The sequence below is a fragment of the Moschus berezovskii genome, chromosome 26 (assembly GCF_049115385.1).
Source record: "Moschus berezovskii isolate FMDL1 chromosome 26, NW_MosBer_1.0, whole genome shotgun sequence".
In the NCBI taxonomy this organism is placed as follows: domain Eukaryota; kingdom Metazoa; phylum Chordata; class Mammalia; order Artiodactyla; family Moschidae; genus Moschus; species Moschus berezovskii.
In genome coordinates, this window is record NC_142485.1 from 44,307,816 (window position 1) to 44,324,871 (window position 17,056).

General features: G+C 46.6%; 1 protein-coding gene across 1 annotated transcript in view; it reads right to left on the reverse strand.

Annotated features, from left to right (window-relative positions):
- Positions 1–17,056, reverse strand: part of DLGAP2 (DLG associated protein 2) — a 690,510-nt gene that overhangs the window by 464,764 nt on the left and 208,690 nt on the right. Inside the window, exon 3 of the mRNA XM_088832602.1 lies at positions 960–1,014. Coding sequence (XP_088688728.1) covers positions 960–1,014 — 55 coding nt within the window. The remainder of the gene's footprint in view (positions 1–959; positions 1,015–17,056) is intronic.

Here is a 17,056-nt window from a genome sequence, read left to right on the forward strand (position 1 = left end):
AAGATACTATTTATGATAAAAGCAGAGAAAATCCCAGTGGATTACACTCTTCTAATTACAGAGGAGTCCATTAGGATTCATTTTGTTCAGTTAGAAAATACACGAGAAAGTATCAGAAGCCTCTGTTTCATACCTAACAAGAGTATCCCAGATGCAGACAGACATGAGACAACTGATTCAAGAAATGAATAAACTCTAATAAAATCCTGTGCACAAAAGAACCAGCAACTCTGCCTTTTCGTCAGGACTTGAGTTTCTGAATTAAATGCTGGAAATTAGAACCACAGGAGAGTGACTGAGATGTAGACCTGCAGGATAACACTCCATGTCAATTATTCTCTTTGTTTAAATTCAAAACAAAGTTCCAAAGAATGTTTTTTCAGGCTTTTCCCTCCATCGTTTTTCCTTAAAAGCAATGCAAACCACCTTAATTAAACTTCCAGCCACATACATCTGCCCAACAACAAGAAACCACAGGGTCATAGCATCTCCCACTCTAAGACATGCATACTGTTGTTTTATTCACGAAGATTCTCAAGGATTTAAGAACCTAACAACTGGCCAGTTCTACCCTGAGAGCAAGGAAAGCCTCGACTGCAAACAGACTCTAAATCCATTCCATGCTAACCAACAATGGTGGTTTGCCTTAATAAATATCATCCACAAAAGAAACAACTGAAATTAATATTAATATATTCAACTTTATAAGACAACTGGCTTCCCTTAAAATTTCAAGGCAACAATCATCTATTTCCTTTTTCAAATAAAAACAGATCTCTGAGTTCTGGTCATAACTCACTATAGAACCGAATCATTCTTTTTTTTTTTTGGCTAGTTTCAGTCATTATATGAAATAGCTACCTTAAAACAATCAATATATCTAATTATGCAATCGTATTTCTCAGTTTTGCATAGATATAGAACCAATAATCTCAAATCAGAAGAACAAATGCATTTACCTGTGTTCCTGTCTGGTAAGATACAGCAATGCTTCTGCAGAATGCCGGGCAAAACCTGTTTCAGAACAAATAAATAAAAGATGTGTGGTCATCATTCAGGTAGAGAAAGGCATCTAATCAACCGTTGCAAGTGTTTTTCTAATAAGGTTGTGATGCTGAATAGTCATCACACCCAGAATGATCTAACAAATTAAACAGTACTGAAAAATTCTGATGACATACATTTTTCATCAGAAAGGTTAATCAGGTAAGTGTGCTGATTATATATGCTGCTCCTAGTACAGTAATGCAATTTTGTTTAATGTATGTCCCTAATGGGTTCTCCAAGTGCCTTGAAAGCTGCACTCAGGGGGCTCCTACACTAAGGCAAATGGTCCACCAATTTTGTGATGGCTTTTAAAATATGAGATACAATTAGAGCCTGAAAATGGAGGGTGTTGGGGCGGTACCTTGAGTCTGTCTTCTAGGATCTAAGCCCAGAAGCCTTTATCACGAATAAGTCACAAGAAAATGTGAAAGAAGAGCCTGTGTTTACCTGCATAGTTTGGTAGTAAAAGGTGCAGGAAATAGCTTATTTGACAAGCAAAAGGAAGCTTAAAGTCATGCAAAGGCTTTCCCAAGAGGCTACAGCAACATAAGGCAACTGCAAAGCACAGGCGTAAACAGAACTTGGGACTGAAGAGATCTCTCTGAGAAATTTATGATTATGCTTTCTCAACTCAGTTAGGGCAAAAGCTGAACTTCTGTCTTAAATCACCCACCGACGTGGCTGCAACCATTCCTCAACCCTCCTCCCTGATTACAAACCCTCAGTCAGCATCCTCAGCCAAGAAGCAAGCACCACCCTCTCTGAGCAAGTCATTCAGCCAGTGGAGGGGGACCAGGGGTGCTGCAAAGACCGAGCACTGCCCTCAACCAGCTCAGGGTCCAGCTGAGCAAACAACAGACTTGAGCAGATATTATCAATTTTCGCAGCAGTTTTCCTTTGGAACAAGGGCTCCCTTCCCATCCACGGCCTCATGATGCCTTTAAGTTGGGGCAGTTCTGCATACAATACAGCCCACATGCAGGAGGACAACACACGTGATCGTGAGAAAGTTCTGCCAGGTCCCGCAGTTACAGTCACTCGACCACAAAAGCCTCTTGTGTTCCTGCTGCCCATGAACACCCAGAGGGGAAAGTGCTAGCCTGATCCATCAAAACATTCACCTAATAGGTGTCCCTGTGTGCATCTCTGTCTCAGGGGACAGTAGAAAGCACTGTTGCCAGGCTACTCTTATAAGGAATTACTGCCAACAGATAAGCCACAGAAATGTGCATGCAGAACAGGATGCCTGTTGCCTGTCCTCAGGGCCAAACTGTCACTGACTTTTCCCAGGAATACATCTTGAAGAAGTAGACATAGTACCTGCAGATCAGGCCACAGCCTGTGACCTGCCACCACTACCATGTGACCATAGTGCTGCCCCATGAGAGCTGCTGGAGTGACACTTGGGGGCTTTGGGGGGTGTGTGGGGTAACCAGTAGGCACAGCGGGGCGGGCGGGAGAGAAGGGGGATGCAGGTGCTCAGGTTGTCTAGTCAGCATTAACTAGCCCAGTACCAACTAGTCCAGAACTACCTAGTCAGGCGCTAACCAGGACAGCATACCAGCTCAGCACTAACTAGCCAAGCATTACCTGAAAGTACTAATTGCTCGGTCATATCTGACTTTCTGCGACCCCATGGACTGTGGCCTGCCAGGAACCTCTGTCCATCGAATTCTCCAGGCAAGAATACTGGAGTGGCAAGAATCCCATTCCAGTATTCTATCCCAGTGAGGGAATCCCCATGCCCTTCTCCAGGGGATCTTCCTAACCCAGGGACCGAATCTAGGTCTCTAGCATTGCAGGCAGATTCTTTACTGTATGAACCACCAGGGAAGCCCTCAGTGCTCAGTCATGTCTGACTCTTCGTGACCTCAAGGACTGAGGCACCCCAGGCTTCCCTGTCCATCACCAATCCCTGGAGCCTGCTCACACTCATGTCCATCGAGTCAGTGATGCCATCCAATTATCTCGTCCTCTCTCATCCCCTTCTCCTCCTGCCCTTCAATCTTTCCCAGCATCAGTGTCTTTTCCCAAGAGTTAGTTCTTCACATCAGGGGGCCAAAGTATTGGAGTCTCAGCTTCAGAATAAGTCCTTCCAAAGAATATTCAGGACTGATTCTGATTTCCTTTAGGACTGACTGGTTTGATATCCTTGCAGTCCAAGGAATTCTCAAGAGTTTTCTTCAACACCACAGTTCAAAGTCATCAAGTCTTTGGTGCTCAGCTTTCTTTATGGTCCAACTCTCAGATTTGTACATGACCAGAGGTTTACGCGTCTGCCTGCAATGTGGAAGACTTGGGTTCAATCCCTGGGTAGGGAAGATCCCCTGGAGAAGGAAATGGCAACCCACTCCAGTATTCTTGCCTGGAGAATCCCATGGATGGAGGAGCTTGATGGGTTACAGTCCACGGGGTCGCAAAGAGCCAGACACAACTGAGCTACTTCACTTTCACAGGAAAAACTATAGCTTTGACTATATGGACCTTTGCTGCCAAAGTAACATCTCTGCTTTTTAATATGCTGCCTAGGTTTGTCATAGCTTTTCTTCCAAGGAGTGTCTTTTAATTTCATGGCTGCAATCAACACCTGCAGTGATTTTGGAGTCTAGGAAAATACAGTGTCTCACTGTTTCCATTATTTCCCCATCTATTTGCCATGAAGTGATGGGATAGGATGCCATGATCTTAGCTTTTTGAATTTGAGTTTTAAACCAGTTTTTTCACTCTCCTCTTTTGCTTTCATCAAAAAGCTTTTTAGTTCTTCTTTGTTTTCTGCCATAAGAGTGGTATTATCTGCATATCTGAGGTTGTTGATATTTCTCTCAGTAATCTTGATTCCAGCTTGTGCTTCATCCAACCCAGCGTTTCACATGATATACTCTGCATATAAACTAAATAAGCAGGGCGACAATATACAGCCTTGACAGACTCCTTTCCCAATTTGGAACCAGTCTGTTGTTCTGTGTCCGTTTCTAACTGCTGCTTCTTGACCTGCATACATGGAGGCAGGTTAGGTGGCCTGGTTTTCCCATCTCTTGAAGAATTTTCCAGTTTGTTGTGATCCACACAGTCAAAGGCTTTAGAATAGTTAGTGAAGCAGAAGCAGATGTTTTCATGTAATTCTCTTGCTTTTTCTATGATCCAATAGATGGTGGCAAGTTGATCTCTGGTTCCCCTGCCTTTTCTAAATCCAGCCTGAACATATGGAAGTTCTCGGTTCATGTACTGCTGGTTCATGTACCAGTCCCATCACTTCACGGCAAATAGACAGGGAAACAATGACAGTGACTAGGGAAGCCCTAGTTCAGCACCTTCAGCCCAGCACTAACCAACCCACCACTAACTAGGTTAGCACTAACTAGCCAAGCATGACTAGCCCAGCACTAACCACTCCAGCCTACCTAGTTCAGCACTATCCACCCCAGCACTAACTAACTAGCTCCACAGCATCTTCCATCGTGCAGCACCAGCTAAGTCCATGGTCAGGGCACTTCCCAGTCTTCAGGGAACCACTGTCCAAAACAGGGGCACCTGGGATGCCCTCTGGTGACCTTGGCACCCTCAGGACTCTGGTCAGCAGTGCCATCTTTTCTCCTCGATGCCCCTTCTCCAGGGGCGAACCCCTGAACTCAGCCTCCAAGGCCCAGCCCCACCCTGCTCCCCAGCCAGACCATGGCAGACCGTGCTCAGCCCAACCTGTGCATCCGCCTTTGCTCAGAGGCACCCTTGTGATCTGCTCTGTGCAGGGGTGACTGTGACTTTTCCTGACTTGACCAAGCCTGAAATGCCCACATTAAACGTCCTCTGCAGGTGTTTCTGGGTGAAGACAGCTTGACTTGGTGGGCTGAGTAAAGCAGGTCGCCCTCTCCAGTGCAGGAGCCTCCTCCAATTCCAGAGGACCTGGACTCAAGAGGAGGCGGCGGGAACCTGTGGCCCCAGGACTGCCCCTCCTTGTCCTCATGGGGAGTCCAGCTCAGTGGGGAGCTCCCCTGGGCGCCTTCTATCAGAGCCTCTATTTTTTGGTGGAGGCAAATAGTATGTCTCAAGGTAACCCTGAGGCCTCCCTCTTCCTGGCAGTGAGACTCTGAACATGAATCCCTCCCTCTAAATGGAGCTCAGAACCAGCCTCTGACGGCCATAGTGTGTGATGTGGTCTCCAGGATTTAGAAGAATGCCCACCTGACAGCCTGACTTCAAGCCTCATACCATCAAACATTCAATTCTGAATGTCAAGCACAGAACGTCCTTTATTATCACGTCCTGTGGCTGCAGAGGGGAAGGCTCATGCAGGAGTTTCAAACACACATTCACACACACAAACACGCACACACATGCACTTTGTCTAAATTATTGTCCCCGTTAAAATTGGAAAATGACTGAGGGACTGGTTAAAACTCTGTGGTCCAGTGGTCAAGACACTGTGCTTCCACTGCAGGGGGCACGGGTTAAATCCCTGGTCAGGAAACAAGGATCCCACATGCTGCAAAGTACAGCCAGGAAAAAAAAGAAAAAGTAATTGCTGAAAATGACCAGGATTCCATTCTTAACAAAGAGACCATTTAACTTTTTACAGAACATTCATCTGAAGCTAAAAATAGCAGTAATTGGCACAGAATGAGTTTGGACTGACTGTTTCACAGCCCGAGCATCACATTAGCTTTTTCTGCATTTCAGAAACTGTTAGTTGAGGAGGTTAAGAAATAATTAAGAACTTATATTCATAAAAACAGACTTTAAAAGGCATGACAATTTAAATGATGAGAAGAAACATCATTTCTAACTTTTTAAACATGCTTCCCTGGTGGCTAACTGATGCTCAAATTTAAGATCCTGTAGCTTGACTACTAGTGGGCTGTCCATCTTGATGTGGGCTCATCTGGCTCCAGAGAATTCGGTTCATAGAAGTAAAAGGAACTGGAGGTCACTGACATTTTTAATGCTCTGGGAGCGTCAAACAGCTCTATTGTGCTTGTGAAACTAATGGTAATTGCTTTCTTTGAAAATCCAGAATGTTCGACATTCGACATTATAAAATAAGTAACTCACACTTACCTGTCTCCTTCCTGCCCCTCCCTGAGAGTGTGTGAGCTGGAACCTGAGGTCTCCTCCCAGGACCCTGACCCATCCACTCTGCTCAGAGGTACCCAACTGGGAACGCAAACGTCAGGTCTCCCCCTGAACCCGCCCCGCCTCCCAGGCTAGGACCCTCTGCACTCTGCTGGCCGCAGGTCCTGCCCCGCCTCCCTGCCTCCCTGTCTGCGGGCATCTCCCCGGCCATCCTCACTGGGCCTGGACGGACACCCCAAGCCATAAGTCTCCTCCTCCTGGGACTTCAGAGCCCCATCACTGCCTCCATGCCGTCACCCCAAACGCCTGGCAGGGACTCAGAATCAGCGTGATAGGCCCTTCCCAACCACAACTGCACCTGCAGACCTCAAGTGTCTGCAAGGCCGCCTCCACCTGCTCAGTGAGAACACAGGCCCCCCACTCCACTGCTGGGTCCACCACTGCATCCTGCACCCAGAGCCGTGGGTGGCACATAGGGTGGGGGTCCTGAATCTGTTGAAATGATTACAGATTAACACACGTGAAAGTGAGTCTTAAGTATTTTTGTAGCTCCAAAGGCCTTTTAACAAATAAAAGCTCCTTGTAAGACAGAGAGGAGGGACCTATGTGTCTGAGACCTGGGGTCCTTGACACCCGGTGGCTGGGGGTGACCTCCGTGGTCCCTGCACGACCCTCCCTGAGACGAACCCAAGGGCTACGCGGAAGAGGCAGGAACAGGGACCAAGAACACGTGAGGGTTAAATGTGAGGTCACCACAATCCAACGGTGGGGCTGTGTGCCTGGCCTTCACCATCTGAGTAAGCCCCCTGAGGTTCTGTGAGGCCCACTGTGTTGCCCCAGTTCAAAGGTGCTGAACCTGAGGGTCGAAGGGCTGAGGGAGGCTGAGCTCAGGCCCCACTGATGGTGCAGCACACGCTTGCCAGGGAGCTGAGCTCAGTGGATGATTCCCCCTCAAAGCCCATGACCAGCATACTCCCAGAATCTCAGTAACAGACAAAGGGCAGTTGCTGCTGAGAAACAGAGAGTCCCTGCATATCCCACTCACTTGTCTGTCGGGACTGGGGCAACAAAGAGCCCCCACCTCTCAGGCTAGGCTGCAGAGGCCCCGGGGATGGAAGCCCAGGGCACCAGCATAAGGTGAGCTGTTTCCACGGCACCTTGAGGGCACAGAGCTCAGTCCCTCAGCCACCCCTGCATTGAAGAGGGCAGCCCACTTGGGTTAGTGGTCAAGGGGTGAGAGCTACCCTGACCACGGCCTCGCCTTGACCTCTGCTGCACCTTTGAAGCTTCTGTTGGATCACAGGAACGCAGACCCTCCTGGGAGGCTGGAACCTTCCCTGGCTTCATCAGCTGTCCCAGACAAGGGCGAAGTGGCCAGGAGGGCAGCCCTGGGCTGAAGGGAGGGAGATCCTGAGGGAGACAGGGGCCCCAGAGCTGGCTAGCACCTGGCACAGGGTAGGCTCCCTCACCGTCTGGAGCAGGCAGAGTAGTCCCCAGGGTCACACACACAGACCACAGGGCCCTGGGCTCCATCAGGAAACCGTAGCCTCCTCCTGCAGGACTGGCCTCCACTCAGGAGGGCTGTGGTCCCCATGCTCCAGGCAACCCTGCGGGACCCCCGGGGCTAGCTTTGCCTCTATTGTCTCCTTTCACAACACCTTTCCTACTTTTCTACTGTTGACAAGGATACATACTGGTCCCATCTATTTAATTAAATGCAATTAAATTTATTTTCAGCATAAAAAAATTCAAGTGCACAGACCATGTGTAACTGAGATAAATCACAAGTGCACATTCATTTAATCAACGGACTTGGCCGGGTCAGGAGGCATGAAACCATCTTTCAGGACTGTTTCAGATGGAGATAAACACTGTGTGGTCAGGTTCTTCGGGAAAGCAGACCAGCTGGGTAACAGGATGTACACACAGTGTGCGCATGTGTGCATGCATGTCAGTATATGAACATATAATGTATGTCTACCAGCTTCTGCAATCCCATGGCTGAGTCCTCATAATAAACCCACTGTTCTGCTGTTAATGACGCAGCATGAACATGGTGACAAGGCTCTGAGTTCCTGCTCTTGGTACTTTGGGTTCATTTCTCGACTGTAAGTAAGTAAAGTCGCTCAGTCGTGTCCGACTCTGCGACCCCATGGACTGTAGCCTACCAGGCTTCTCCATCCATGGGATTCTCCAGGCAAGAATACTGGAGTGGGTTACAGGGGATCTTCCCAACCCAGGGATCGAACCCAGGTCTCCTGCATTGGAGGCAGACACCTTAACCTCTGAGCCACCAGGGAAGCCCTCTCGACTGTACGGCAGTTCTATTCTTAATTTTTATTGCAGTATTATTGCTTTACAACATTGTGTTAGCTTCTACCACACAGCAAAATAAATCAGTCATATATATACATATGTCCCCTTCCCTTTTGGGTTTCCCTCCCATTTAAGGCTTTCCAGGTGGTGCTAGTGGTAAAGGATCCACCTGCCATTGCAGAACACACAGGAGACACAGGTTCAGTCCCTGTCAGGAAGATGCCCTGGAGGAGGAAATGACAATCCACTCCAGTATTCTTGCCTGGGAAACCCCGTGGACAGAGGAGCCTGGTGGGCTCTAGTCCGTAGAGTCACGAAGAGTTGGACATGACTGAGCACGCATGCATACCCATTTATAAAGGTCCTTATTTGCAACAAGACATAAACGGAGAGAACTGCAAGGACAACAAGGGGCTAAGGCAGGGTAGAGGGAGCCGGGAGACTGGGACTGACACACACAGGCAGCTGATACCACGTACAGAGCAGACTGGGGGGAGAACGCCATACAGCACAGGGAGCTCTATCTGTGCTCTGGGGAGGTTTGATTCTTCATCTGATCCCACAGCGGCTGCACCGGCTAACCCCCCCACACCAGCGCACGCGGGCCCCGCTGCTCCACGTTCGCAGCAGCGCCCGCCAGGTTCCGGTTTTCTGACAGGGGCCTCCTCTCTCAAACGCTCGTGGATGCCCTGTCACATGAGGGCACCACCGCGGCCAGCTCAGAGTTTTAGAATGTCCCCCACCCCCAGTCTGGCCCCTAGCAGAACCGCTGGTATTCCTCCCGTCCTTCCCCAGCCCTGAGGTTGACTGTGGGCGTGATGCTCCTTGTCCCAGGATGTGTTTCATGACTCCCTCTGTGAAAGTCTCCTCTGTCCCATATCCAGTTCTATCACGGGGAGCCTCCTCTGCCTCATTCTTTTAGCCCAGGGATTAACTGGGTCAGACTCAACCTCCCTCTGGAATCCTAGATGGGAGTTGTTCAGACAGTACCTCTATCCATATGAAAACTGAAACATTAAAATAATAAACTTCAGTTTTTTAACACATGAGCAAGCCAGTTTTCATCAGTATGGACCCTGGAAGCCCCCAGGTATATTTTGGGTTTACTGAGGAAAAACTGACTAATTAGATTGTAATATGTTTAAAGCATAAACATGATGAGTTGATACACGTGTACAATGTGAGATGATCACCATCAAGTTCGTGAACACGCCCCTCAGCCCACAGAGGTGACTCGTGCATATGTGTGCGTATGAATGTGTTGATAATGTATGAGACCTACTCTCAACATCTTTAAAGGACACAACACAACACTGCTAACTGCAGTCACCATGCTGTACGTTGGGCCCCCCTGACTTGTACTCATCTTACAGCTGGAAGTTCATGCCCTCTGATCGAAGTCTCACATCACCCCTTCCCCAGCCTCAGGCAATCACTATTTTACTCTCAGCTTCAAAGACATAAACATATGTGTGTGTTTGTTTCTACATAAAAGTTGTACCACACAACATTTATCTCTGTCTGGCTTATTTCACTTGGAAAAGCATCCACCAGTTTCATCCACATCATCAAAAATGGCAGGACATCCCCAACCTCACATCTCCCTATCCATTCACCTGTCTTCAAACACTTAAGATTACTTCTATGTCTTGGTTCCTGTGACTAAAGCAACGAGCATGCAGAGAAGATGCCTCCTTCAAGCTCCTGATGTCGTTTCCTTTGGATGCACACTCAGAAATAGGGTGGCTGGACCATATGGAGGCTCTATATTTAATTTGCTGAGGAACCTACATACTGGATGTACGAATTTATATTTTCACCAACAGTGTACCAGAGTTTCCTTTTCTCCAACAAATGAACTGATTAAAACATAAGCAAAAAAACATGAACAGACATTTTTCCAAAGAAGACACGCAGGTGACCAAAGGCACGTGAGAAGATGCTCAACACCGCCAGTCATCAGGGCAACGCAAACCACACCACAATGTGGTGTCACCTCCCACCTGTCAGAATGGCCATCATCAAAAATACAAGAAGAAACCAGTGTTGTTGAGGATGTGGAGAAACACATCCCTTCGAGCCACCATCAGCCAGCACACCATCCATCCGGGACTCAGTAACAAGATTAAGAGTGGATCCTGAGCCCAGTTAATAACAACTGTCTGCTGAAGACTCCAGAATTAAAAGATGAGACTCCTCCCCTCCACCCTCCAACTACAAATCCTAACATGTTTTCCTGGAAATGCAGACTCCCTCTCACTGCCCAGCAGCTTCGAAAGCCTCGTAAGCCACCACCTTACCTGCCCCCCCGAGCCCCCAGCCCACCTCTGTCCCTCTCCCAGGAAGTGAAGAGCCAGCCTCAGGGACTCCAGAACTTCACGACCCCAATGAGAGGTCCCTTGACCTCTGTGACATCAGAGGTGCATCCCATGTGTCTGACTCTGCACCCACAATGTGTCCTCAACTCCACGTTCTCCTAAAAGGATCTGTGTCCAACTGATTTCCCATCTCTGCCCACAAATTCAATCTGCCCCTACCGCTGAGTTTTTCACAGGAGCGTTTAAACATACTCAGGTCTCTCCATCATTAAAAATGAGACTGACAGCCATCATGACAGCACAAAAACCCCACTCCCTGCTCCCCAGGGAAGGTGGTGAAGATTATAGCAAAAAAAAAAAAAAAAAAACCAAACCATTTCAGCCTCTGGAAGTGGTCCTGAGGAAAAAAAGATAGTGAAGAAAATGTCCAGAAAGTCTACAGAAATTTGGGGAAAAGATGAGAGTTAGGGGTACTGGAAACTAGTTTGCTCCCTCTCACCCTCTGCTCCCAGCTCAGTTCAGCGAGGCCGGGCCTGCACTAGGAGGGCAGGCAGACCAGGCTCCCTCCTGCGCCCCTCCCAGATCCAGGGCTTTCCCCCAGGAGAGAGGGCTTCCAGCCCTGGCTGCCAGCTGAACACCTAGGGACTTGGGCCCTGACATTCCCTAGGCCCAAGTATGGCACCTGGGCTTTACCCAGTGGGCAGTGGGCTGAGAACAGGGGGCCCTGACTGACCTGCCCACTGCAACGTGCTGGATGCACGTAGGGACCCTGTGCTGCTGTTCAAATCATGGGGTAGGGAGTTGTGCTGCTGGGAGAGAAGTCTGCCTTCATTCCAGCTCCCAGATCCTGAGTCCCACCTCAGAGATTCTATCTGGGGCAGAAGGAAAGGACAGCTTCCAGGCTCTTCTCCCCAAACCTGACTTCTTCTGCACAGAACAGGAAGAAGCCTGTTATCCTAAGGGCGCTTCTGGGAGCAGGGGGATGCAATGCAAGGCCATCCCACACAAGCCAAGCTGTCGTGACTACTTTACAGGGGGGAACCGGGAACAGGAAGCCAGGAGGAACCCACGTTGGGTCCAAACAAAGATCAGAGCCTTGGAGACTTTTCCCTCAAAGGAGCCAAAATCTGACTGATTCATTCTTAGAGCAATTCATGCCCCAGAGCACAGCTTAAAACAATAGAGAAATCTTCCCACGAGAGAACAGTTGTGGAGTTTAACAGATGGAGGTGGGCAGGAAAGAGGAGGGGACGCCTGTCACCCCACCCAATCGGCAATGTGGGCAGACCCAGAGCTGCACATCCTTGAGGAACAGCACCTGACACTCAACCTGGAGGGCGGAGACAGACGTCACTAACATAGTCCAGCCAGACCTTAAACAAATAAGCAAACAAACCACAACAGGCCTGGAGGGAGGGGGCCGGTGCTGACAGTTGCTATTAACACATCATTAAAATGCAGTTTTCAGTAAGTTCCAGAACATGCAAAGAAACAGGAAATCCAAACGAGAGCGGGCAGCAGAGACCACCTAGACCAGGGCCAGCAACCAGACTCATCAGAAAAGACTTGACAGCAGCCGCTATAAACCTGCTCTCAGAGCTGATGGACGCCGTGACTGCAGAAGCCAAGTAAGAGGACGATGCTGATAAGCAAACATGTATCAATACAGGGATAGAAATTATTCAAAGAAATGGGAAATTTGGTGTCAAAAGTAAAATAGCTAAAATGGAAACTCACTGAAAGGGCTCAACAGTAGATCTGCACTAAGAGAAGAATGAATGAATCTGAAAATAGACTGACAGAGATTATGCTGAAGAAGGGACAGCAAGAATGAAGAAACTTGAAGAAAGCCTCAGAACTGGGTGGGGGCACCACAAAAGAAATGACTAAAGACATGGAGTGAGAAACATTGAAGAATTAAAACCAACATTAAAAATATTCATGCGCGTGTGCTCAGTCACTCAGTCATGCCTGACTCTTTGTGACCCCATGGACTGTAGCCCGCTAGGTTCCTCTGTCCGTGGGATTTTTCAGGCAAGAATACTGGAGTAGGTTGCCATTCCCTACTCCAGGAGATCTCCCCAAGACAGGGCTTGAACTCGAGTCTTCTGTGTCTCCTGCACTGCGGGCATATTCTTCACTGCTGAGCCACTGGGGAAGCCCTAAAAAGATATTCAGTTTATGCAGAAAAAGTGGTAAGGAAGAATAATAAAATGAAGACAAATGAAACTGAGATAAATGGAACATAAAAAGTAAAACAGCAGTTATAGCTCCAACTATATCGCTAACACTAAATGAGCATGGATTAAACAATCACATCAAAGGCATAGATTGTCAGAATGGATTAAAAAAGAAAACAGGCTCTAACTCTATGCTGTCTAGAGGAAACATACTATATGCTAAAAGATACAAACAGATTTAAAGTAATAGGATAAAAGAGACACTGTGCAAACAGCAACACAGGAAAGCGAGAGCAGGGGCTTTCATGGCGATTCAGGGGTTAGGAGCCCACCTCCCAACACAGAGGGTGCAGGTCCAACCCCTGGCTGGGGAACCAAGACCCCACATGCCATAAGGCGACTAAGCTCATGAGCAACAACTACTGAGCCCGCACACCCAGCGGGAGAGAAGCCTGCCGCCTCAGTGAGGGAGCTCTGTGTGCCACAGCTAAGACCTGATGCAGCCACAAACAAGCAAATAGCGTTTAAAAGAGAGTTAGTGTAGCAGTGACAACAGACAAAAGACTGAAATAAAAGGTGCTGCTGCTGCTAAGTCACTTCAGTCGTGTCCGACTCTGTGCGACCCCACAGATGGCAGCCCACCAGGCTCGCCCGTCCCTGGGGTTCTCCAGGCAAGAGTACTGGAGTGGGGTGCCATTGCCTTCTCTGAAATAAAAGGTGCTGCTAGACATAAAAGAAGACATTTTATGTTGACAAAAGTGTCAATCCCTCCGAACATGGAACAATCTTAAGTATGTATGCACCTTAATAACAGAACACCAGAGTACATAAATCAAAGATTGTCAGAAATGAAGTGAGGTATCCAACAATAATAGCTGACGATGTCAACACCTCATTTCCAATAATAGGTAGAAACACTAGACACAAGATCAACAGTATAGAACCCTTGAGCAGCTCTATCCATCAAAACATTCCCCAAAAAACAGCATCAAAGTACTCAGTTTTCTCAAGCACACCTGCAACATGCACCAGAACAGACCACAGAATACTCCATAAAAAAAGCTCAACAAATTTAAAAGGAGACTGTTAACACAAATTATGTTCTCTGATCACAATGAAATGGGATGAGATTTCAATAACAGGAAAGAAATGGGGAAACTGACAAGTATGTGCAAATTAAAGCATTCCTAAATAACCAATGGGGCAAAGAACAAATCAAAATGAAAATCAGAAAATATGTTGGGATTAATGAAAACGAAGACTGCTAAAGGAATATCTAGAGCAAACCGTATAGCTACAAATGCTTTTATTAAGGAAGAAGAAAGATCTCAAATAAGCAAGCTATACTTTCAGCTTCAGTTCAGTTCAGTCTCTCAGTCGTGTCCGAGTCTTTGCAACCCCATGAATCACAACATGCCAGGCCTCCCTGTCCATCACCAGCTCCCGGAGTTCACTCAAACTCATGTCCATCGAGTCGGTGATGGCATCCATCCATCTCATTCTCTGTTGTCCCCGTCTCCTCCCACCCCCAATCCCTCCCAGCATCAGAGTCTTTTCAAGTTGAGTCAACTCGTCGCATGAGGTGGCCAAAGGACATTCAGAAAACAAAGATCATGGCATCTGGTCCCATCACTTCATGGGAAATAGATGGGGAAACAGTGGAAACAGTGTCAGACTTTATTTTTGGGGGGCTCCAAAATCACTGCAGATGCTGATTGCAACCAGGAAATTAAAAGACGCTTACTCCTTGGAAGTAAAGTTATGACCAACCTAGATAGCATATTAAAAAGCAGAGACATTATTTTGCCAACAAAGGTCCGTACAAGGCTATGGTTTTTCCCGTGGTCATGTATGGATGTGAGAGTTGGACTGTGAAGAAAGCTGATCGCCGAAGAATTGGTGCTTTTGAACTGTGGTGTTGGAGAAGACTCTTGAGAGTCCCTTGGACTGCAAGGAGATCCAATCAGTCCATTCTAGAGGAGATCAATCCTGGGTGTTCATTGGAAGGACTGATGCTAAAACTGAAACTCCAATACTTTGGCAGTTTAAGACACTGGGAAAAGAACAAAGTGAACATAAAGGAAGAAAATAATAAAGATTAAAACAGAAACTTGTGTAACAGAGAATATAAAAACAAAAGATAGAAATGAAATCTGAAAGGATCAATGAAACAAGCCTTTAGTTAGAATGATCAAGAAAAAAGGGAAGGTTCAAATGACCTTCAGGATCAGGAATGAAACAGGGGATGTTATATACACTTTACGGGGGAAAGGATTAAGGATTAAAAAAGAAAACTATGAACAACCTGCATCAACAAATTAGATAACTTAGATGAAATGGACAAATTCCTCAAATGACACAAACTACCAAAACTCACTCAAGAAAAAAAAAAGACAATCTGAACAGACCTACAGTAAGTGAAGACAATGAATCAGTAAACAAAATGTGTTCACAAAGAAAACCTCAAACACAAATAGCTTCTCCACTAAATTCTTCCAAAAGTTAGGAAGAATTAACACAAATTCTTCCCAGAAAAATGCAAGAAAAGGGAACACTTCCAAGTCATTTTATAAGATCAGTTTACACTGATACCAAAATCAAAGACCTGATGAGAAAAGAAGGATAAGGATAAATATCTCTCATGAACATGGATGCAAAAATTCACCATAAAATACTGGCAGAACAATCCAGTGACATATAAAAATAATTATAAGTTCTTGACAGACACTCAGTAAGCTAGGGATAGAAGGGAGCTCCCTCAATCTGAAAAAGACATCTACAGAAACCTACAACTAACACCGCACCTAATGGAGAGAGACTGAATGCTGTCTCCCAAAGAGCGAGAACAAGACTGGGATGCCCACTTCCGCCTCTTCTATGCAGTGTAACACTGGAGGCCCCAAAGAGGCAGTGAAAAGAAACAGACGCATCCAGATTGGAAAGGAAGAAGCAAAACTAGGGCTATTTGCTGTTGACATAATCCTGTACCTAAAAAGTCTAAGACATCCATTAGAAACAGTGAGAACCAATGAATAAGTTCTATAAGGTTGAAGGATACAAGATTGATATGGAAAATAAATTGTAATTATAAAACAGGTGGCTAATGGGAAGCTGCTGTATAGCAGAAGGAGCTCAGCTTAGCGCTCTCTGATGACCTAGAGGCTGGAATGAGGTGTGTTGGGAGGGAGGCTCCGGAGGGAGGGCATGTAAGTGTCTGTGTAGCTGATTCCCTCTGTTGTGCAGCAGAAACTAATAAAACATTGTGAATCAATTATACTGAAATAAAAAATAAATACAGGACCCACAAAAAAATGAGAATAGTTCCACTTACAACTTCATCAAAAAGAATACAATATTTAGGAATAAATTTAACAAAAGAAAGCCCTATACTCTGAAAACTACAAACACTTTTGAAAGAAATTAAACATCTAAACAAACAAAAAAAGCATCTCAAGCTTATGAATCAGATGACAATACTGCCGAGGTGGTAACACTCTTCAGACTGATTAGAGTCAGTGTTATCCGCACCACTGACTTCTTTTTAGACACTAACAATGTGACTGCAAAATGCATATGGAATCGCAACAGACCCAGAATAGCCAAAACAACCTTGAAGAAGAACAAAAAGTTGAAGGACTCACATGTGGATTTTGAAACTTCCTACAAAAGAGTAATCAAGAAGTGTGGTTCTGGCACAGAACTGATTAGTGTAACAGAATTGAGACTCCAGATGTAAATTCACATATTTCACGGTCAGATGACCTTCAACAAATGGGCCAAGACAACTGAATGGGGAGAGGAGACTTCTCAGCAGATGGTTCTGAGAGAGCCAGCAGCCACACACAGCACGAGGCGGGACCCTGATCTCACACACAGAGCGTTAACTCACAGCGGACAAGACACCTGCACCCTCACACACACAGTGTTAACTCACAGCGGACAAGACACCTGCACCCTTACACACACACAGTTAACTCACAGCGGACAAGACACCTGCACCCTTACACACACACAGTTAACTCATAGCGGACAAAACACCTGCACCCTCACACACACAGAGTTAACTCACAGTGGACAAAACACCTGCACCCTTATACACACACAGAGTTAATTCATGGCGGATAAAAC